This window comes from Nerophis ophidion, linkage group LG21 (genome assembly GCF_033978795.1).
Source record: "Nerophis ophidion isolate RoL-2023_Sa linkage group LG21, RoL_Noph_v1.0, whole genome shotgun sequence".
Lineage (NCBI taxonomy): Eukaryota > Metazoa > Chordata > Actinopteri > Syngnathiformes > Syngnathidae > Nerophis > Nerophis ophidion.
In genome coordinates, this window is record NC_084631.1 from 1 (window position 1) to 24,160 (window position 24,160).

General features: G+C 40.8%; 1 protein-coding gene across 1 annotated transcript; it reads left to right on the top strand.

Annotated features, from left to right (window-relative positions):
- Positions 1 to 1,621: 1,621 nt before the first annotated feature.
- On the top strand, positions 1,622 to 23,696 carry LOC133539532 (lipolysis-stimulated lipoprotein receptor-like; the record flags this gene model as incomplete). The annotated part of the gene is made up of 10 exons (XM_061881506.1): positions 1,622 to 1,983; positions 8,147 to 8,266; positions 8,569 to 8,625; positions 11,176 to 11,322; positions 12,598 to 12,801; positions 12,891 to 12,947; positions 18,044 to 18,160; positions 20,420 to 20,711; positions 20,785 to 21,217; positions 23,177 to 23,696. Coding segments are annotated over 10 exons (1,825 nt in total), but the record flags the coding sequence as incomplete, so codon positions are not given.
- Positions 23,697 to 24,160: the final 464 nt, after the last annotated feature.

Below are 24,160 nucleotides of genomic sequence, written 5' to 3' on the forward strand. Positions count from 1 at the left end.
ATTGCCACCTCAGAATTAATGTTTACTTTTTTTTATCTGTATGTGACAAGATTATGCCTTTGCCTCTCACCCCCCTAGGAGAACTGCTCCTCTATTTAAGGAGCGTTTTATTACAATTTTTCACGCCCCCCTTCTGAAGTTTTTTTATTTTTTTATCTGTATGTGCCAAGATAGGTGTTTACTAACACTAAAGATGCTATCATGCCATTGCCTCTCAAGCCCCCCAGTAGAACTTTTCCTTTATTTAAGGAGCACTTTATTAACATATTACCACACCAGAATTAATGTTTATTTTTTTTATCTGTACGTGACAAGATTATGCCTTTGCCTCTCACGCCCCCCCCAGGGGAACTGCTCCTCTAAGGAGCGCTTTATAACAATTTTTCATGACCCCCCTTCTGAAGTTTTTTTTAAAAATCTGTATGTGCCAATATAGTTATTTACTAACAATAAATATGCTATTATGCCTTTGCCTCTCACCCCACCTCCTGCCCCTCCCCTAAAAGTTAGTGTTTATTTGTTTTATCTGTATGTGCCAAGATAGGTATTTACTAACACTGAAGATGCTATGGCTTCACGGTGGCAGAGGGGTTAGTGCGTCTGCCTCACAATACGAAGTTCCTGCAGTCCTGGGTTCAAATCCAGGCTCGGGATCTTTCTGTGTGGAGTTTGCATGTTCTCCTCCCACTTCCAAAAACATGCACCAGGTGATAGGTTGATTGGCAACACTAAATTGGCCCTAGTGTGTGAATGTGAGTGTGAATGTTGTCTGTCTATCTGTGTTGGCCCTGCGATGAGGTGGCGACTTGTCCAGGGTGTACCCCGCCTTCCGCCCGATTGTAGCTGAGATAGGCGCCAGCGCCCCCCGCGACCCCGAAAAGGAATAAGCGGTAGAAAATGGATGGATGGATGAAGATGCTATTATGCCATTGCCTCTCAAGCCCCCCAGGGGAACTGTTCCTTTATTTAAGGAGCACTTTATTAACCTATTCCTGCACCCTCTAAAGTTAATGTTTATTTTTTTATCTGTATGTGCCAAAATAGTTAATTACTAACACTAAAGATGCTATTATGATATTGACTCACACACCCCCTTAAAGTTAATGTTTATTTTTCTATCTGCATGTGCTAAGATAGTTATTTACTACCAATAAAGATGCTATTATGCTGTTGCCTCTCACGCCCCCCACCCCAGGGGAACTGTTCCTTTATTTAAGGAGCACTTTATTAACAAATTTCCGCCCCCGCCCACAGTAACCGGTCGAGGTTACTGTGGTTATACAGTTCTCTATACCGGGTAGAGTGTAATAAATGTTAGGTCAGGAAAAACACGGAGGCTATTTCATCCCTACAAGCCTGTTTCGCAGGTTTCCCTACACTACTGTGTAAAATAACTTTATATTGACAGATAGACCTGAAGTCTTAGTATAGATCAGCGTTGAATTAAAAAAAAAAAAGACTTATTTTAGCATTTAATGATTGAGGTGAGCCCTAAAGGTTAAGAAAATAAATAATTAAAAAAAGAATGAGTCATCCCAAGCATGCAGAGCTAAGTTATGACTGTCCTGACTCATCAGGAACTCTCAGTGATACTGTGATGAAATAGTTTGTCATCAAGCAGAACATCCTTCCATAACGTTCCTATCCTTCTAGAGTCCACCATGGCTGTGCCAGTCCAGTCTCCGGTGAAGAGGTACGTGGTCATCCTCTTCCAGCCCGTCACCCTCGCCTGCAACTTCCAGACCTCGGCCACACAGCCCCCTCTGGTCATGTGGCGCTACAAGTCTTACTGCCGCGACCCCGTCCAGGCGGCGCTCAACCCCAGCAGCGCGGACAACATCCTGTCTCAGAACAACCCCAACTATGACCCCAACATCGAGTGTGCCGACAGCCAGCGCACGGTGCGCATCGTGGCGTCCAAGCAGGGCAACTCCGTTACCCTCGGCTCCGAGTACCAGGGACGCAAGATCAGCGTCCTGAACAGTGAGTTTGAAAGAATGTGCTGCTTCTTATCTTTGTGGCCATGATACCTGCACAAAGACATTCAAATGTGCCCGTGTGTACAGTGGGGCAAAAAAGTATTTAGTCAGCTACCGATTGTGCAAGTTCTCCCACTTAAAATGATGACAGAGGTCTGTAATTTTCATCATAGGTACACTTCAACTGTGAGAGACAGAATGTGAAAAAAAAATCCAGGAATTCACATTGTAGGAATTTTAAAGAATTAATTTGTAAATTATGGTGGATAAAAAGTATTTGGTCAACCATTCAAAGCTCTCACTGATGGAAGTATTGTTCTTCCTCCAAACACGACGACTTGAGTTTATACCAAAATGGATACATGGATGATACAGAAGAGGATTGGGAGAATGTCATGTGGTCAGATGAAACCAAAATAGAACTTTTTAGTATAAACTCAACTCATCGTGTTTGGAGGAAAAATAATACTGAGTTGCATCCCAAGAACACCATCCTACTGTGAAGCATGGGGGTGGAAACATCATGCTTTGGGGCTGTTTTTCTGCCAAGAGGACAGGACGATTGATCCGTGTTAAGGAAAGAATGAATGGGGCCATGTATCATGAGATTTTGAGCCAAAACCTCCTTCCATCAGTGAGAGCTTTGAATGGTTTCCACCATAATTTACAAATAAATTATTTAAAATTCCTACAATTTGAATTCCTGGATTTTTTTTCCCACATTCTGTCTCTCACAGTTGAAGTGTACCTATGATGAAAATTACAGACCTCTGTCATCATTTTAAGTGGGAGAACTTGCACAATCGGTGGCTGACTAAATACTTTTTTGCCCCACTGTTTATATATATATATAAAATATGTATGTATTAGGGTTGTCCCGATACTTAGGGTTGTCCCGATACTAATATTTGGTACTGGTACCAAAATGAAATCCGATAATTTTCTATGCTTTTCTAATTAAAGACACCACAAAAAATGCAATTATTGGCTTTATTTTAACAAAAAAACTTACGGTACATTATACATATGTTTCTTATAGCAATTTTGTCCTTAAATAAAATAGTGAATATACTAGACAAGTTGTCTTTTAATAGTAAGAAAGCAAACAAAGGCTCCTAATTTAGCTGCTGAGGCATGCAGAAACATATTATTTTCATTCTATTATTTTATCAACATTTTTAAGGACAAGTGGTAGAAAATGAATTAATAATCTACTTGTTCATTAATTGGTAATACAGTATCTGCTTACTTTCTCTTTTAACATGTTCTATCTACACTACTGTTAAAATGTAATAATTATTCTTTTGTTGTTTGGATACTTTACATTAGTTTTGGATGATACCACAGATTTGGGTATCAATCCGATACCAAGTAGTTACACGATCATACAATTGTCATAATTTAAGTCCTCATGTGTCCAGGGACATATTGCCGAAAAGAAGGGCCTCAGCGGTACGCATTTGTAATACACATTTCCACCATTTGTGGCAGTAATGACAATATAAAGCAAACAGAAGAAGTCAGAGAAGTTTCTCAAGCGCAGTCAGACCGGATGTCCGTCTTAGTTAAAAGAAAACTGGTTTTGTTTGTTTAAATTGTACCCAAACATTTAATAGTGGCAGACAGATTTTGAAAAAACTAAAATATTTTTTTTAATCGACTGGGACTCGTTACACAAGAATTGCGAGTCATTCGAAAATATATATATTTTTTAAACCCCTATTAATTACATACCTTAATTGTTTCTAAACGGTGTCTGTAAAACGGCAGATCAAACAAAACAGAAGTCACTAGCTGCAAAAGCTAACTCTCCAACAGACTCTAACTACACTGTGACGCTTTGGTGAATTTACCCAAAAAAAACAATACAAAAAGAATGCCATTGTAAGTTAATACTAATACAGACACTTGTAAACGTGCTAGCATATTAGCTCATGCTTACATTGCGATAGCATGTACAAATATGCATGAAAACACTCTTACAGACATCGCACATGGGACAGTTTATTAAGTAAGAATTGTTTTAGTTATATTCTAAAACTTACAAATGTTGCTTTGAGTAATGAATGAAAAACAAGTACAAGTAGTAACGTTACGGACGGTGAGAAGACAAAACAGCACTTCTACTTCCGGTGTAAAGTTTTAAACAGCAGGAAACACTGCAGCCATTATTTTATTGTTTGCAGTCTTGCTCCATATGAAAATTAAGTAGCTTGGAGTCATCAGTTTGATCACTGTTTGTCCACACTGTAACTGAAGCTGTACGTGAAAACCGGGGCCAATGTTTCATGAAAATTCTTGTCGGCGAATCCTACCAAAAGGGTTTCAAACGAGGTACCAATGTCATTTTCAATAGTAGAATACAAATACACCTGAAATACAGCACTTAAAGGCTGACTTATGAAATGTTGTCAACACTAAAAAACAGGATGTTGGAAGCGGGGATCAAACCTGGAACCCTTAAGTTTTTGGCACGGCCACTCTACCAACCGAGCTATACCGTTCCATAACCTGTATTATAACCATGCTATGTTATTGTTATTGTAAGAGCGAGCACTGAGGAACTATTTTTCTAGCGTAGTAACTCATCGGGGTGCTACGGTATTAGCCGTAAAAGCTAAGTAAGGCAAGATATAAGCTAGCTTCTACAACTACACGAAACAGAAGAAGTCATAGAGAAGTTTCTCAAGCGCAGTCGGACCGGATGCTGCACACAGCGCTGTTATTGTGAAAGTGTGCTGCTGTTCTCAGCTTGACGAGTACGGAGACGACTTGAGGATGTTAAACAAACCAAAAAAAAACTGCGAGCCTTTCAAAATGTGACTGCTCTCTTTGCTGTGGCGGGGTGCCACTATCAACGTGTGTCCAATGCTATTTATAATTTAGGAAACATTCTACAGCAGGGGGTAGGGAACATATGTCTCGCGAGCCAGATGTGGCTCTTTTGATGACTGCATCTGGCTCTCGGATAAATCTGAGCTGACGTTGCTTAACACGATAATTAATGAATAATTCCACTCTGTCAGTCCACCCCAGGGCAGCTGTGGCTACTTACGTAGCTTACCAACACCAGGTGTGAATGAATAATGATGAGTCCCACTTCTCTGTGAGCTCTTTGAATGTCTAGAACAGGGGGGCCCATTACGTCGATCGCGATCGACTCGTCGATCTCGGAGGGTGTGTCAGTCGATCTCAAGCCAGGCATTAAAAAATAGACATAAAAATGAGCAATCATCAATCATACCAAGACTTCACTTTCGTCAGTTGTTTGACATTCTCGGCACCCGAGGATCTTGTGAGATGACGCTGGCTGCTGCGAGCTCATATTTAAGAAAAAAATCACTAACAGGGCGGACGCAGAGAAACACATTTTATTTCTAGAGACTCCGTACCTACTGTCAAAACTCTAAAGACCGACTGCACAGTTCCTGTCTTCACCATAAAAGACCTGTTTCATCCTGCCTGTGCTAACAAAATAAGAGTCTCAGAAAGCTAGCGTGCACAAGCTAGCAAGCTACGGAGTTTGATGCCAATGTATTTCTCCCCCGCCCTCAGCGACCGCTTTCTCACTTGCTTGCCCACCCGCACACTCACTGACGTCACTCACCTGCTGCCAGACATTAAAGGGCCACACACATATGCTACTCTCATAACAAAGTGTTTAAAAACGAGTATGCAAGTTGGACAAATGAGATGCCAAATCCAACCACTTTCATGTGGTATTGGACAGAAAGGAGGACTTTTTTTTTTTCCTTCACTTGAAAATGCGGACGTTATCAGCACCACTGTCTAATTCCAATCAATGCAAGTCATCAGAATCAGGTAATACACCAACTTATATTCTTGTCTTCATGAAAGAAAGGAATCTATGTGTGTTAAACATGCTTGTATTATCATTAAACACCTTTAACTTGTTAACAAAAATGTCTCTCATAAATAAATAAATATAAATTATAAATAGGAATGAGGTAGATCTCCTCGACTTGGTCAATTGAAAAGTAGCTCGCCTGGAGAAAAAGTGTGAGCGCCCCTGGTCTAGAAAAAGCGCAATATAAATCTAAGTTATTATTATTATTATTATTAATAATTCCACTTGTAATCACAGTGTTAAAAATAACGTTCAAAATATAAAACATTCTCATGCATTTGTAAACCATCCATCCGTTTTCTACAGCACCTGTTCAAGAAGTTGCGTTAATGGTAAGAAGTTATTTATTTATCATTGGTTAGTGTGGGGCTTGCCTTCCAGAGGGTTCTTCAGACTACCAAGCACCGACATGAGAACCTGTTTCAGGGTTACAAAATTGTTATATTTTTCAATAAGTCTCTCAGTTGCTTTCCAGCAATTGTCTTTTTCTGTTTCGTTCTCGCTCGCACTCTGGCTCCAGTTGCTTCCCTGTCTCTCCTCCTGGCTGCTGCTTATAACAGAGCGACAGGTGATTAGATCAGTGGTTCTCAACCTTTTTTCAGTGATGTACCCCCTGTGAACATTTTTTAAATTCAAGTACCCCCTAATCAGAGCAAAGCATTTTTGGTTGAAAAAAGGAGATAAAGAAGTAAAATACAGCACTATGTCATCAGTTTCTGATTTATTAAATTGTATAACAGTGCAAAACATTGCTCATTTGTAGTGGTCTTTCTTGAACTATTTGGAAAAAAGATATAAAAATAACTAAAAACTTGTTGAAAAATAAACAAGTGATTCAATTATAAATAAAGATTTCTACACATAGAAGTAATCATCAACTTAAAGTGCCCTCTTTGGGGATTGTAATAGACATCCATTTGGATTCATGAATTTAATTCTAAACATTTCTTCATTAAAAAACAAATCTTTAACATCAATATTTATGGAACATGTCCACAAAAAAATCTAGCTGTCAACACTGAATATTGCATTGTTGCATTTATCTTCACAGTTTATGAACTTACATTCATATTTTGTTGAAGTATTATTCAATAAATATATTTATAAAGGATTTTTGAATTGTTGTTTTTTTTGTGATATTTAAAAAAAAATCTCACATACCCTTTCGCATACCTTTAAGTACCCCCAGGGGTACGTGTACCTCTATTTGAGAACCACTGGATTAGATAACAAGACCCAGATGGGCCATCTACGCACCTGTCGCTGAGTTCGAGGCCAGTCCTGGCACACCCTGCTTCGCTGCAGGCCTGCAGGCCACGCTCCTTCCACAGTTAGCTTCAGAATATTAACGCTATTCCAAAAAATAAGAGACCTATTACACTCTAGAAATGTTGGTCTTACTTAAAAATGCATGTGTTTAGTTGTGTGCAGTGTTAAAAAAATATTATATGGCTCCCACAGTAATACATTTTAAAATATTTGGCTTTCTTGGCTCTCTCAGCCAAAAAGGTTCCCGACCCCTGTTCTACAGTATTCCTATTCAGCGTGGCTTGTAGTTTGATTCTATTTTTAAAAAACATCTATACATACCATAAACCCTCATATCTGTATTCTCAGCTCTTGCTTGCCAGTGACAGTCACAACTACAGTACCAGGCTAGCCCAAAGAGGTGCTCTCACCCGTCTTAAACCCAAAAGTGATGTTTTGAAAAAGACTGTAATGTATGGAGCAATCACTTACTGGAATAGACTTCCACAATATCTGCTATCAATCACCAGCATAGTGGCCTTTAAGAATAGACTAAAAGGAGAAGTATTGCGTAAAGAGATTATTCTAGATTGTACCTAATGTCATGACTGTTTTTATTGACTATTGAGTATTTTATTGATTATGGGATAAGCAGCAGAAAATGGAAGGATGATACTTTTTCGTCACTTATTGTTTGTCTTTGGTACACTAATGTGTATATTTTAGGCCATTGGTTCTTTGTTTTATTTTTGCAAAAATGTATACAGTATATCTATTTTTATATTGCTATTTTTATCTTTGGTATGAAAATTATTATGTAACAACATTTATTAGTATTTTTTGGTTCTTTGTTGTTGCTATTTTTGTATTATGACAATTTATTATTGGATCATGTTGTACTGCATTATAATCGTTTGTTCTGTGGTTGTGTGATGTTTTTTGCCTGGACCCCAGGAAGAATAGTCTCCACTGCGGTGTAGACTAATGGGGATCCTTAATAAACTAAAAAAATAAATAAAACTAAACTTGCATGCGGCGTGCTCCATTTCAGACGCCGACCTGAACATCGCACAGACGGCGTGGGGCGACAGCGGCGTCTACGTGTGCTCTGTCAGCTCGTCCCAGGACCTCACCGGCAACGGAGAAGACTACACCGAGCTGATTGTTTTGGGTAAACGCCCCTATTTTTGTACTCTTCTCTCCGCTTTGCCTCCTCCTTTGGCTTTGGCTCTCCCCACTCCCGCGCGAATGCACTATTTGGACAAAAGTTTTGAGACATTTAGAGGTTGCAACGAGTACTTATATTGCTGGCCCAGTACTTTTGTCCATCTAGTTGTAAGCAAATGTTGCCGGCAAACTTGAGAGAATCTGCAAAGAAACAAAAGAAAAGAGGGCGTGTGTGCAGGTGTCCATTGCGTGATGTAGGTAGAGCGCACATTATTTAGTAATTGTGGCTTTATCTTTCTTTCACAGAGAGAAAGTCAAATGCTACTGACCTGCTGCCCGGCATTGAATTACTGGTTATGGAAGGTAGTACAAGTCCTCATAGGTCTGAGTGAGTGAGCCTTAGTCGTGTCGGTGGACTCGGGCTCCGTGTGTTTGATCAGCATCTCAGTCCGCAGCTGGACATCCACAAAATGCCTTTTCCCACCAAAAGTTCAGGACTCTTCAAGTTCCTGGAAGTGTGCCTGGAACTAACGGTGTGTTTCCACTGCATGTCACCGTTCAGGTCATTCTACCCTGATTTAATGTCAATAGACTGACAAGTTCAGGTCGTAGTTCTTTTAAATGCAAATATTTTACAAAATGATCCGATTTAAAAACAAAGTGTACTGGATTTTACACAAAAACTAGCCAGGCTCTTGTCCTCAGTGTCCAACAGTCGGAAGTCATCCTCTCAGTAAATGACGAATGCATGAGACTCAGACGAGTCATTTTGATCCATTTAATCTGTAAATAACAATATTTAAATACCGTATTTCCCTGAATAGCCGCCGGGCATGTAATATGCGCCTGCCTTGAATTACTGCCGGGTCGAACTCGCTCCCCAAACTTATTAGCGCATGCTTACTTGTACCGCCGGGTCAAAGTCGTGACGTCATTTCCAAAATGGCGGAGGAGTTTTTTTTTTGCTTTTACTATGTGTAAACCAGGGGTCTTGTTCCACAGATCACACTGATGGTTGTGATATAAAACAACTAACATTGGCTCTGTAACACATTATAAACGCAACATAAGAATTACCCAGAATTCCAATGCATTCATGACTCTTGGCTATATTATACTATAAAACCAAACACCAAGAATAAACCTTTGAAAGGCAATTTAAAATAAATAAAGAATAGTGAACAACAGGATGAATAAACGTACGCATAAATCACCAACTGAGAAGGTGCCTGGTATGTTAACGTAACATATTATGGTAAGAGTCATTCAAATAACTATAACATATAGAACATGCTATACGTTTACCAAAAAATCTGTCACTCCTAATCGCTAAATCCGATGAAATCTTATGCGTCTAGTCTCTTACGTGAATGAGCTAAATTATATTATTTGATATTTTACGGTGGGCTTCACGGTGGCAGAGGGGTTAGTGCGTCTGCCTCACAATACGAAGTTCCTGCAGTCCTGGGTTCAAATCCAGGCTCGGGATCTTTCTGTGTGGAGTTTGCATGTTCTCCCCGTGAATGCGTGGGTTCCCTCCGGGTACTCCGGCTTCCTCCCACTTCCAAAGACATGCACCTGGGGATAGGTTGATTGGCAACACTAAATTGGCCCTAGTGTGGGAATGTGAGTGTGAATGTTGTCTGTCTATCTGTGTTGGCCCTGTGATGAGGTGGCGACTTGTCCAGGGTGTACGCCGCCTTCCGCCCGATTGTAGCTGAGATAGGCGCCAGCACCCCCCGCGACCCCGAAAGGGAATAAGCGGTAGAAAATGGATGGGATGGATATTTTACGGTAATGTGTTAATAATTTCACACATAAGCCGCTCCTGAGTATAATTCGCACCCCCCGGCCAAACTATGAAAAAAAACTGCGACTTATAGTCCGAAAAATACGGTATATATATATATATACATATACATATAAAAAACGTTGATGGAGGGTTTTTGAAGTTGTTTTAAAGGCTTTGAAGGCTACAAAGCTGATATCTATTTGCTGCATCTTGCAAGCGTTTTTTTTTCCTTAAAAATCATTAAAAAAAAACATTTTAATAATGATATATATAGCGGCGGTATAGCTCGGTTGGTAGAGTGGCCGTGCCAGCAACTTGAGGGTTGCAGGTTCGATTCCCGCTTCCGCCATCCTAGTCACTGCCGTTGTGTCCTTGGGCAAGACACTTTACCCACCTGCTCCCGGTGCCACCCACACTGGTTTAAATGTAACTTAGATATTGGGTATCACTATGTAAAGCGCTTTGAGTCACTAGAAAAAAGCGCTATATAAAATATAATTCACTTCACTTCATTGTGAACGACAGGCAAAATTCTGAAAAAAGTGCAGTTCCCCTTCAATGGTTAAACTTTTATTGTTTAAAGACTAGTTTGTACTGTTATTTTTTTCCTGGCGTGCATTGTGTCCTACTCTGTTTTGGGGTCCTTGAGCACAGTGTAAAAAAAACCCCACCCATCTGGCATTCTTCTGAGTAGAGAACGATCACTGTGTGGTAAAAGAGCACAGCTTCTAGGTCATTGTGCACAATTAATATGCTCGGACTGTCATGTGTTTATATCAGTTTATATTAGGGTTTTTCGTTTCAAATGGGGAAAGACATTCATGTCTCTGATTTCCATGTTAGCATACAGGCTAGCCAGATAGCGCCAGTCAGTCCGTGAGTTCTTCAAAGTGCAGTCATCAGTCGCAGTCTCTCCAGGCAACACAAACTGTCCCGCGGTTTATCGATACAACCCCGTGGTAGTCCTGGATGATTACCTTCGCCAGTAGCGTCCCCTACTGGACACAGGCAATGAGCCTCGGCGGATGTCAAACTTCTCAACCGCTGCCCGTCTCTGTCCTGTTTTCCATTTGAATCTGCTGAGTTTCCCCGATTGGAAGTGCATCCTCCTTGCCTTTCAGATTGGCTGCTGGTGGTAGTAGTGGTGATGGGCTTCCTGTTGCTGCTGTTGCTGATCGCCATCTGCTGGTGTCAGTGTTGTCCGCACACGTGCTGCTGCTACGTCAGCTGCCCCTGCTGCCCTGAACGATGCTGCTGCCCGAGGGCGCGTGAGTACCCTTCAACTTACGGGAAAAGAAAAAAAAAACATGTTGGTATTATTCTTTGACGTGCACACAAGGGCTCTTTTGCGGCCATATTAGATCGTAGGCCAGGTTTGGCACCCTAGCAACCACACCTGGTAACGCAAATTTAGGGGTGTCCAAAATGCGGCCCTCTGCATATTGTTGGAAAAAACTGTAAAAATGTTAGTTAAATAAAAGGGCACAAAAATTGAATGAGTAAAAGCTAAAGTTTTGGTACTAATAATTAATACTAATATACTTTGTCAGCTATAACACAAAGTTTTGTCTTTAAAAACTGCTTACATCATTTTTTTTTAAACTACCACACTAATAAACACCATTAAAAGTGTAACTGAATTGTTGCAATTATTGTGCTATTATTATTTTTATTATTATTTTACTCTTACAGGACAAGGTCCACAACACATTATTGGGAAGAAAAAAAAACGTTAAAGAACAAAAAGATGTAACGAAATGAGAAAAAGCTGACATTTTGATGCTAATCATTAAAATAATATACTTTGTCACCTATAACAGTGGTCCCCAACCACCGGGCCGCAGCCCGGTACCGGGCCGTGGCCCGATTGGTACCGGGCCGCAGAAGAATTTTTTATTAATTTTTATTAAAAAAAAAAAAAATATATATATATATATATATATATATATTTTTTTTAAATTTATTTATTAAATCAACGTTAAAAAGCACAATATACACTTACAATTAGTGCACTGACCACAAAAACCTCCCTTTTTCATGACAAAAACCTCCCTTTTTCATGACAAAGGAAAAAAAAAAAAAAAGGACTACTTATAGCTTGGATCGGGCTGGAAAATAATACGTCAAACGCACGCGTCATCATACGAGTCATCATACCGCGACGTTTTCAACACGACACTTCGCGGGAAATTTAAAATTGCAATTTAGTAAACTAAAAAGGCCGTATTGGCATGTGTTGCAATGTTAATATTTCATCATTGATATATAAACTATCAGACTGCGTGGTCGATAGTAGTGGGTTTCAGTAGGCCTTTAATCGTTGGAAAAAACAACAGAAAAAATGTAAGAAAAAAGATGTAATGCAATGTGAAAAAGATGACATTTTTATAGAAATTATTATTAATACTATACTTTGTCACCTGTAACACAAAACAAACAGTTTTTTCTTTAATAAATCTGTCTGTTTTTAGCAGTTATTTTATTTTTAAATATTTAAAAACATCCCAAAATGAAATAAAATCCCACATTTCTTGCTCCCGCAGTCTACGAAGCAGGAAAGGCGGTGAAGAAAGGCATGGCTAACCAGTACGCGTCCACCCTCTACGCCCCCAGTGTGTACGCCCAGCCCGCGTACACCGGCCAGCTCACAAACCAACCCCCCATGCCCATGCTGCCGCTGCCCAACGGCGTCGGAGTCCCGCCCCCCCACAACGGCTACGCTCGCGAGTACGACGCCGCGAGCTCTGGTAAGCAGATAAATCACCTGCCTCCATTTTTGAAAGTCACTTCCTGTCTGTGTGTAGTCAAGATGACGCTGTTGTGTGTTGCTGTGTAGTGGGTCAAGGCTCCCAGGTGCCTCTGCTGCACGGCCAAGATGGCGGCGGCGACCACAGTAAGTCAATGCAAAGACTTGGGGATTTTAAATACAATTATTAACTATTGTAAGTGCAAAAAGGAGTTAAACACCACAAGTACAACTTAAAAACAAAGACCTGGGGTGTCCAAAGTGTGGCTCGTGGGCCACCTGCGACCCGCGACACATTCTACTAGTACCATTACAAACAAAAAAAACAAAGTGGAATAAAAGAGCAAACAAGTGAAATGTAATGAAAACAAGTTGTAAACTTGACTCTAATAATAATAATAATAATATTAATAATAATAATAATGGATTAGATTTATATCGCGCTTTTCTATTGTTAGATACTCAAAGCGCTCACAGAGAAGTGGGAACCCATCATTAATTCACAGCTGGTGATGGTAAGCTACATCTGTAGCCACAGCTGCCCTGGGGTAGACTGACGGAAGCGTGGCTGCCAGTCTGCGCCTACGGCCCCTCCGACCACCACCAATCATTCATTCATCATTCATTCACCAGTGTGAGCGGCACCAGGGGCAAGGGTGAAGTGTCCTGCCCAAGGACACAACAGCAGCGATTTGGATGTCAATAGGTGGGAAGCGAACCTGCAACCCTCAGGTTTCTGGCCGGCCGCTCCACCCACTACGACATGCCGCCCCTAGACGCCATGCCGCCCCTAATAATAATAACCAGGCATGGGATTTTTCCGTCCTTTGTTAGAGATCCGTCTTTTTTATCTATGTGAAAATATAAAAATATATTTTCCGGTTTTCTTCGTTTAATCCGACCTACAATGTCTGTTAAAATCGTCTCATTGCCATACGTGCCAACAACTACGGTTTTTCCGTAATGAGTACGGTTTTTGATAATCCATTCCTGTTTACGGCTGCAGTGGTAAAAACTACAGTTTTCCATGATTTCCATGATTAACTTAAAAATCTAAGTTTCTTAACTACATTTCCCAGTAGCTTGGCAGGAGCTTTGCTACTTTTTAAATGGGAACATTATCACCAGACCTTTGTAAGCGTCAATATATACCTTGATGTTGCAGAAAAAAGACCATATGTTTTTTTAACCAATTTCCGAACTCTAAAAGGGTGAATTTGGCGATTTAAACGCCTTTCAATTGATAGCCTGTCGAGCGATGACCTTTCACCCGTGACGTCACAACGTGAAGCGATCTGCCATTTTCTCAATCTTATTACACGCACCAAGTCATATCAGCTCTGTTATTTTCCGTTTTTTCGACTGTTATCCCGTAACTTGGAGACATCATGCCTCGTCGGTGTGTTGTCCGAGGGTGTAACAAAACGAACAGAGACGAATTCAAGTTTCACCAGTGGACAAAAGATGCGAAAGTCCCTCGTTTGTTCCGCACACTTTACCGACAACAGCTATGCTACGACAGAGATGGCAAGAATGTGTGGATATCCTGTGACACTCAAAGCCGATGCATTTCCAACAATAAAGTCAACGAAATCTGCAATATTGGAAAATAGACCATCACTGAATCTGCCGGAGTGCGAGCTATTCAGGGACGACGGCAGTCTCTTCCCGCAGACGAGTGAAGTAAACCCCCTGGATATCTTGGCTATGACGTGATTTATGCCACTTCTGTCTCATTTTGTCCACCAAACTTATAACGTTGTGCATGAATGCACAAAGGTGAGTTTTGTTGATCTTATTGACTTATGTGGAGTGTGCTAATCAGACATATTTGGTCACTTCATGACTGCAAGCTAATCGATGCTAACATGCTATTTAGGCTAGCTGTATGTACATATTGCATAATTATGCTTCATTTGTAGCTATATTTGCATCCAGCCTTTCCCTCCACCCACATTTAATGCCAAACAAACACATACCAATCGTTGGTTAGAAGGGGGATCACCGAATTTGTCCTAGCTTCCTCCTGTGCCGCTGTCTGTCGTGATATGGCTCAATAGCTTCAGTTTCTCCTTCAATTTCGTTTTTGCTACCTGCCTCCACACTCCAACCATCCGTTTCAATACATGCGTAATCTGTTGAATCGCTTACGGCCTTGAAATCCAAGTCTGAATCCGAGCTAATATCGATATACTATACGCCATGTTTGTTTCTGTGTGGTCACGCTGTGACGTCACAGGATAATGGACGGGTGGATATAACGACGGTTAAAATCAGGCACTTTGAAGCCGTTTTTCGGGATATTGTGTGATGGGTAAAATTTTGAGAAAAATTTAGAAAAATAAAATAAGCCACTGAGAGCTGATTTTTATTGGTTTTAATCCTTCAGAAATTGTGATAATGTTCTCCTTTAAACAAGTAGCTATTTCTGTAGCTTAGCTATTTTTAGACCCACGTAGTGGTTAGCTAAGCTACATGGTACAAAAGAAGAGAAAGAGATAAATGGACTAGTGTACCTCCATGGGCAGGAGACAAAATATACGGGAAACATCAATGATGATTGGTTGGTTTATGTATAAGACAATCTACGATTGGTTGGTTGCTTTACTACGCTGAGTCACGATTGGTTAAGATTGGGGCAAAACATTACGGACAGGTCAATCAGAGGCAAGATAGGGCAGTCAATCACAACAGACACGCACATCCCAAATGACGACGAGAATCTGAGAAGAGAAAAGGGAATATTAAAGCGGACGATTTATATATTTAAAAAAATTGTGGAAAATTGCAGAGGTATTCTCTTCCTTAGATTTTTCTTTAGTTTACCTTGTACAGTTGTGATCAAAATGATTCAACCCCCACACTATTTTGGTGTTTTAGCAAGTTGGACATTTATTCCGTATTTTGTTTATAGTCATATCAAATAAAGATGTGTCAAACAGACAAATGCAACTTAAATTGTAACACTGTATTTTACAAAATACCATAAAATGAATTTTTTCTTAATATCTCATTGACAAAATTATTCAACCCCTTGAAGATCATAACTCTTAAGAACAGAATTTGAATAAGGTCTTTTCAATCAGGTGTTGAAAACACCTGTAGATGTGATTAGAACCATAACGAGCAACAATTAAACTGATTGAAAAAGACTGTGACGCTCAGCTTCTTGTAGATGGTCAACGGTGTATTTGCAACATGATGAAGTCCAGGGAGTGGTCAAAGAAGTCAAGAGAGGAGGTAATTTCTCTTCATAGGAAAGGATATGGATATAAGAAAATAGCAAATACATTACACATTCCAAGAGACACAGTTGGGAGCATAATTCGCAAGTTTAGAGCTAAACACCACCTGGGCGTGGTAGAAAGAGGATGCTGTGTGCGTACAGTGGTGAAAACCCCCCGGGTAACAGCTGAGGAACTACAGCAGGACATTGCAGAGGGGGGAACGCAGGTTTCGTCCCAGACAATAAGGCGCGCACTACGAGATGAAGGCGTCAATGCCAGAACTCCCAGGCGCACCCCACTTCTGACTACCAGGCACAAGAAAATAGACTCCAGTATGCCAAAAATCATCTGCACAAACCCCAAAGGTTTAGGGAAACTGTTCTATAGAGTGATGAGACAAAACTGGAACTCTTTGGTTATATGAATCAACGTTATGTCTGGAGGAGAAAAAATGAAGCTTACAAAGAGAAGAATACCTTTCCTACTGTTAAGCATGGTGGTGGGGGGGGTCAATCATGCTCTGGGGCTGTTTCTCTGCCTCAGGTACCGGGAATCTCCAGCGCGTTCAAGGCATTATGAATTCTATTTCCTACCAGGATATATTAGCTGCAAATGTCATGAAGTCAGTGACGAAGCTGAGGCTTGGGAGACGTTGGACCTTCCAACAGGACAACGATCCCAAGCATACCTCCAAATCATCATCAGAGTGGTTGCAGAAGAAGGGCTGGAAGACTCTGGAGTGGCCTTCACAGTCGCCAGACCTAAATCCTATAGAAAACCTGTGGTGGGACTTGAAGAAGGCAGTTGCAGCACGCAAGCCCAAGAATATGAATGAACTGGAGGCATTAGCCCAAGAGGAATGGGCTAAAATACCTGTAGATGGTTGCAAGAAGCTTGTGTCCGGTTATGTATCACGTTTGAAGGATGTCATTACTGCCAAAAGGTGTTCTACTAAGTACTAAAGATGCATGGAACTAGGGGGTTGAATCATTTTGTCAATGAGATATTAAGAAAAATGTCCTTTTTTTGGTGTTTTGTAAAATACAGTGTTACAATTTAAGTTGCTTTTGTCTATTTGACACATCTTTATTTGATATGACTATAAACAAAATACGGAATAAATGTCCAACTTGCTAAAACACCAAAATTGTGTGGGGGTTGAATAATTTTGATCACAACTGTAAGCGCAAATCAAAACTGCTTCCAACATGGAAGACATGGAATACACATTTAAGAACACACATGATTGTGGCAGACATGTGATGACTTTTGCTACAGTATAGCCTGTCTAAAAGCTACATTTCATTTTCATTGGTGTTTTAGAACAAGACATTAGCTGACATTTTGTTGATTATTTCTAGTGTTTGTATTTTGACATTGAAAAGTTGAAAAATGTTCCGCTTATTTCCAGTCTTTTTCATTAAGTTCAAATCACATGCCTGAAAAATACAAAGCTGCCCTTGCTCAAAGAATAATAATGAATCAAAATCATTGCTGTTATGAATTTTTGACATGTTCAAGTTTCAAATTTTTCACATCAAATATTCCCTGTTTTTTATGACAAACACAAATACACAATATTTCCCCCCAAAAGATTTTCAGATATTTGATGTGCAAGTAATTGGAGCCGAAAAATACATGATTTTCATCAACCAAAAGGCATAAAACCAAAAACTTTATTTTCATGAAGTTGATGAGATTTAAACATTATAAAGTTAATATGATTACATTTTTTTTTTTTTTTACATATGACTCATTTGTAACATTTTTATGGATGACACCCTTCCGGCAACCCAGGACCAAACTTGGAGGGAGCCCTAAAGTTAATTAAAAAGTCAAAATATTGTATTTGTTTTGAAAATGAAAAATACTAAAATGGCCCTGCATGCTTTCGTTTTTCTGTGTGCTGCCCTCAGTCAAAAAACATTGTATAGAAAACCCTAACTTTAAGCTTTTTTACTTTATTTATTTATTAACAATATGTTATGAAAAAATATTTTGACTTATTTTGGCCAGCTCGAAGTGGCTATCGCATCCAGGTGGACCCTGATGGCAACGCCACGCGCGCCATCTACTACATGGAGCGAGAACTGGCCAACATGGACCCATCGAGACCTGCAAACTACAATCGCCGTGAGTGATTAACTTCCCTTCTTTCCACATTTCCTACTAAGCTTAAATGTTGTAATTATTCAAAAAAACGCGGCTGTTTGTGGGTAAGCTAATTAGCCTAAACCCTAATCTAATCTGTGGTTGTCATCGGCGATCATGACCATGTGGTATCTGTGTTTTCGAAAGTAGCACCTTTGGCTCGAGAGACGAGCATGTTAGCCATGGAGCCAAGCACCCGCAGTATGAGGATTTGGCTCTTAAAGTGAATGTGTGTACTCTAGGGGTGTAACGGTACACAAAAATTTCAGTTCGGTACGTACCTCGGTTTAGAGGTCACGGTTCGGTTCATTTTCGGTACAGTAAGAAAACAAACAAATATAATTTTTTGGGTTATTTATGTACCAAATTTGTAAACAATGGCTTTATCCTTTTAACATTGGGAACACTATAATAATTCTGCCCACGTTAATCCACATTAAATTGCCTCAAGTTGTCTCTTTGATTAAATAAAATGACAAACCCTTTCTTCTACATATAAAAAGTGCAACATTTAACAGTTTCAAGTCAACTCATCATGCTTAATTTATTACAGCATTTGGGAAGCCTGTAGTTGACTTTTATTATGTAAATGTTATATTTTTGTCAACATGTGATAGCAGGGACCCTGCCATTCAAAACTAGGCTGCTACATTACTAATGATTAATGTAACTATAGCTGAAAAATAGTACAATAGCACTAGGAGAGACTTCATCCCTGAAATCTATGGAGTTCATGTGAAATAACAGACGGACAGAGCTTTGCTGCCCCTAACACACGCACGCACGCACACACACACGCACACACACACAGCAAAATGAGCTAACGTAACGCTAAAAGCTAATTAGCCTTCACATCACCTCAAGCCAGAACTGTGAGCGAGCTGAACTGCAGTTTAAGTTTCTAAAATGTCAACGGGCTCATAGTGATGTTTGTAATAGTTGTGACTGGAAAGTGTTTTTTATAATTTGGGGAGTGTACGATGTCCGCTGCTAAACGCATGTCTGCTCGACAATGAAGCATTTACAACATGCGTTCTGAATACGCACTGCTGATTGGCTGTTACATCGCTCTGAATACGCACTGCTGATTGGCTTTGTATGTAACCAATCAGATGGTTGTGTGGGCGGGACAATGCTGGGTGCTCACTGCTCAGACAGAGGCAGAAAGCAGAGCAGCTTGTTAAGACTTTAGAATACAAACTCGTTCGATACGCCCTCGTACCGAACCGAAACCCCCGTACCAAAACGGTTCAATAGAAATACACGTACCGTTACACCCTTAGTGTTCTCATAATTCCTTGCTGCTACGTTTTCCGTTAATTTTAAGGATAAATCATGGCAGGGTTTCTCACACATTCATTAATTTGTGGCGGCCCGCCACGAAAGAATTACGGCCGCCACAAATAAAATAAAAAATAAAAATAAATAAAAAGATTTTTTTTTTTTTTTCGGCTTTTGACTCGCTCGACCGCTCATAAAAGCAATGGGACTCTGTCTGTGAATGGAGCTTGTGGTTACATATTATATAAATATGTGTGTGTGAATGTTGTCTGTCAATCTGTGTTGGCCCTGCGATGAGGTGGCGACTTGTCCAGGGTGTACCCCGCCTTCCGCCCGATTGTAGCTGAGATAGGCGCCAGCGCCCCCCCGCGACCCCAAAAAGGAATAAGCGGTAGAAAATGGATGGATGTAAATATTTTATAACTATGTACATAAAGTGTTGTAATTATATTCCAACTCCGCGTTCTTCTTGGTCATCGCCGCCGCCGCCCAAAACCCCCCGCCGCCCGACCACACCACCACAAAAAGATACCTGACCTGTGGGAAAGACTGCATGGGTATATGTTACCTGATTGTATGAAACATTTACTATCAAACAAGCTAACACTTGCAGAAATACATTTGAGGTGAAAATAGGGCTTTGGAAAAACAGGAGTTCTGGGAATTCCTGGAATTTTTTTTTTTACTTGGAAAATGGTAGATTGTCCAGGATGAGTGTGAGGTGTTGAAAGTGAATAGTAGGAATTCTGGGGAATCTGGGATGTACATTTTTTTCGTGAGCTCGCGATTCCAGGATAAAAACTATGGACTGTGGAATCCGGCAAACTTTTGCGGCAGAATGAAAATAATAAAGAGAGGAGTTTTTGGTGTGGAATATTTTACATGCGAATGTTTTGGCAGTCACACATAAAGCTGTGGGGTATGTGTCCGTATTAAATGTTCCCCCGTTTGTCCTGCCAGCGGACAACGTGAGCGAGGTCACGTCGCTGCACGACGTCGCGGATCCACGGGCCCGCGTCGGTCGCTCCCAGCCGCCACCCCTGTCGACCCTCTACGACGAGGACGAAGCCATGAGTACCATCAGCAGCGTGTCGCAGCACATTCACCGCCGTGACGGTCCCCCGCGCCGGGGCTACATGGGGGACCGCGTGCGCGCCCACTCCATGGAAAGCCTGGACGAAATCGGCCGCCGCTACGGGCGCGACGATTACCCGCCTCACCGCCGTCCGGACGAGCCCAGGGGAAGGCGAGGGTGAGTCGGCGCTCTTTGCATGTCAAAAGGGGCGGAGTGTTGGAAACGTCAACTTGTACGCTCGCCTCTTTAGCTCGGATGACGAATTGAGCAGCCGCGGCGGTTATGATCGAGTCGCCGATGACCGCAGACGCCGTGACTACTCCCCCGATGACCGTCGAAGAGGAGGGGGAGGATACGGTGCCCTGCCGGGGAAGCGCAGCCGGAGTCGCGATGACCTGATGGACCTGGATAGAGAGCGGCGGGCGGGCGGCGGACGTGACCGGCGAGACGACTACGATGACACCTTCCTGCGGGAGGCCATGGAGAGGAAGAGGCTTGGCGAGCAGCAGAGGGCCCGTAGCCGTGACCGACTGGACAGCGAGGAGGCGGGCAGGGCGCCACGCGGACCCCCGCCCCTTCCCCTCAACCCCCCCTCTGGACCCAGCAGTCACATGCAGCCTCTGCCGCCGCCATACAGCGACGACGAGAGCGTGGCGTCTTCGAGGAAAAACAACTTGCGCAAGGTGAGTGTCTCCGGGACCAGCTGACTCATTAGGTCTCAAATAGTGGGGGTGCGATGCCAGGGGAGGCACGTGCGGCCCTGGGAAACACGCTTTATCAGTATCATGCTGGGTATTACAAAACGTGCAAACTACTCATTTTTGTTTTGTAGGTTAGTGTGTTTTATGTACAGTTGGCAATATGGCCTCATTCTTAGATGGATCTCGCGTGAGATGAAGAGGAGGGTTTAATCATTTTGCAATGCAGTCTGCTGAAAATGATGGAAAGCGCCACTTTACATAGCAACTGACGCTTTTGTCAAAGTTGGAATTGCCTTAAAACACATTTGAAGATATTCAACACTCCACTGCCATCTGGCGGCTAAAGTGGATAGTGCATGCCCCAAATTTTTTCATGTTTCATGTGTCAGGTAACCCACGCCAAATGGGTCCATGTTAACTAACCCCTTCGTACTGTATGGTGCTCCTGAGTTGATAGTGCTGATAAATTAGAATGTATCATTATTTATTGAGTTTATTTAATTTTATTTTTTTTATTAAATGGCTCAAGCCAGTCAATAAAAAAAAAAACATGTTTGTAGTTGATCAATAATCAATTACATATCCGTGTGCGGCTTTTTAAACACATCACAAAATGCATGTTTTTTTGTTTTTTTATTGCTGCTATTTTTACTGTTGTTTTTTAACATTAACCTTGTTTTTTTAGCACTAAGCCTGTTCTTGTTTTGAAAAAGACGCAAGTTATTTACATTTTTGTAACCGCCCACCAAGCAGCATAGTTCCATTACTTATACTTTTCTAAACCATTGTTGTGCTGCCAAAAAACATGTTTCTCAGTGGTATGGCCTGCAGCGGTACTTGGCTGTAATACACTTTTCCACCACTAATGGCAGTATTGACAATATCAAACAGAGGAAATATGGAGCTAAAGTATAGAGAAGTTTTTAAAGTGCAAAAATTATGACTAAAATTGTGATGCTGTATTTTTATTTGCACTTTAATTTTATTGGCAGTTTTTTAAACAAACGTATTATTAATTTGGTTCAAATGTATTTATTTTCAGCACTGGGTAATTATGTATTTATTTATTTTTCAATGTATTTATCAATTTTTGCAGCATATTAGATTAGTATTTATTTTTGTAATCAGGCTGACCTAAGCCTTGATAATAATCTTTGTGATTGATACATGCGTTCATACCATTCAACAAGGTTGTATACTGTAGGTTAGATTTAATTACTTAACATGATTACAATCAAGAGTAAGATTACTAATTCAGTGTTAATATTTGAGTGGGCCCCAGGCCCCTCTGTAGTGGAAAAGTTGGGCCTTGTGGTCCAGAAAGTTAAGAATGAAATGGTAAATGGGTTATACTTGTATAGCGCTTTTTGACCTTTAAAGTACTCAAAACGCTTTGACCCTTTTTCCACATTCACACATTCACCCACTGAGGGCGGGAGCTGCCTTGCAAGCCCCTAACCATGACCCATCAGGAGCAAGGGTGAAGTGTCTTGCTCAAGGACACTACGGACGTGACGGGATTGAAGGTGGGGATTGAACCAGGAACTCTCAGGTTGCTGGCCCGTCACTCTCTCAACCGCGCCACGCCGTTCGCTGATATAAATAAATATTTTTGAACAAATCAGTCCTTTTTTTATGCAAAACCCTAAAAATAACTAAAGCTGAATTTAAAAGTCTGTGGCTAAATTAGAGCCACATAATTTTTGTACGCTTTATAATCCAAATAGTTGACTAATCGTTAAGATAGTCGATGAATAATCGACTATAAAAATAGTCGTTAGTTGCCGCCCGAGAGTTCACATTCCTGAATTTGTTATTTTTAATGTAAGATAATCTGTTTATTTTGTTTCCTTTAAGGTTAAAAAAATATATGTTGTTATGCAGACGTGCACTTATAGCAATTTTATAGGTTCTGACTCCTGAGTTTGTGTTCTTTCCTAGAACGGAGCCGTCAGCCGCGAGAGCCTGGTGGTGTAAAAAGTCGCCGGCGGCAGGAAGGAGCGCCGCAATAACACCACTCGGTACCATACCCTAAAAAAGTTTAATATTTAGATTGTACAGTTGTTGTTTTTTAATATTCTGCTAATTTGTCGTGCTTTTTTAAAATCGCTTCATTTACATAACCTTATTGCAAATTGAATATATACTTTTATCGAGTGTGCGCGTGTGTGTCTGTGTGCGTGCTTGTGTGTGTGGGTGTGTGTTGCAAATGTTTTTTTACCTATCAAACATTGTGGCTGCCACAAGTGCCTTCAAATTGTACAGTTGTTTAGTTTCACTTTCACTTTTTCAGTAGAAAATGTGCAGGGATTTTAAGAGGGTGTCATTCGTACTTGCATTTAGTAACTACAACCACTACTTTTTACTCAACTTTTTTTTTTTTTGCAATTTTAACAATGTATAACAATATTTTGTAACTATGAAACCATATTTTACAATAAAGGTCCGTCCTGCTTGGCCAGCTCTGTGTTGACTGGCGTTTTGCCACCAGAGGGCGCCATCACACTGCGCACAACTCAGTGTTGGCTCTGCTTCAATGCCATTGGCTTTGTTGGGATCCTGGTTCAGAATAATCCCAACAAAATAAATACAATCTAAATCTTTCCAACCTTAAATATATGTTATCCACACAATAAATACACTTATTTTCAATCAATCAATGTTTATTTATATAGCCCTAAATCACAAGCGTCTCAAAGGGCTGCACAAACCACGACGACATCCTCTGTAGAGCCCACATAAGGGCAAGGAAAAACTCGCCCCAGGGGGACGTCGGTGGCAGTGACAATGATGACTATGAGAAACCTTGGAGAGGACCGCATATGTGAGCAATCCCCCTCCCCCCTATTTTATAGCTTATATGACACAAAGTAATTAATAAGGAGAAGATTTAGGACTAGGAAACATTTGGAGAAAGTGTGCTGA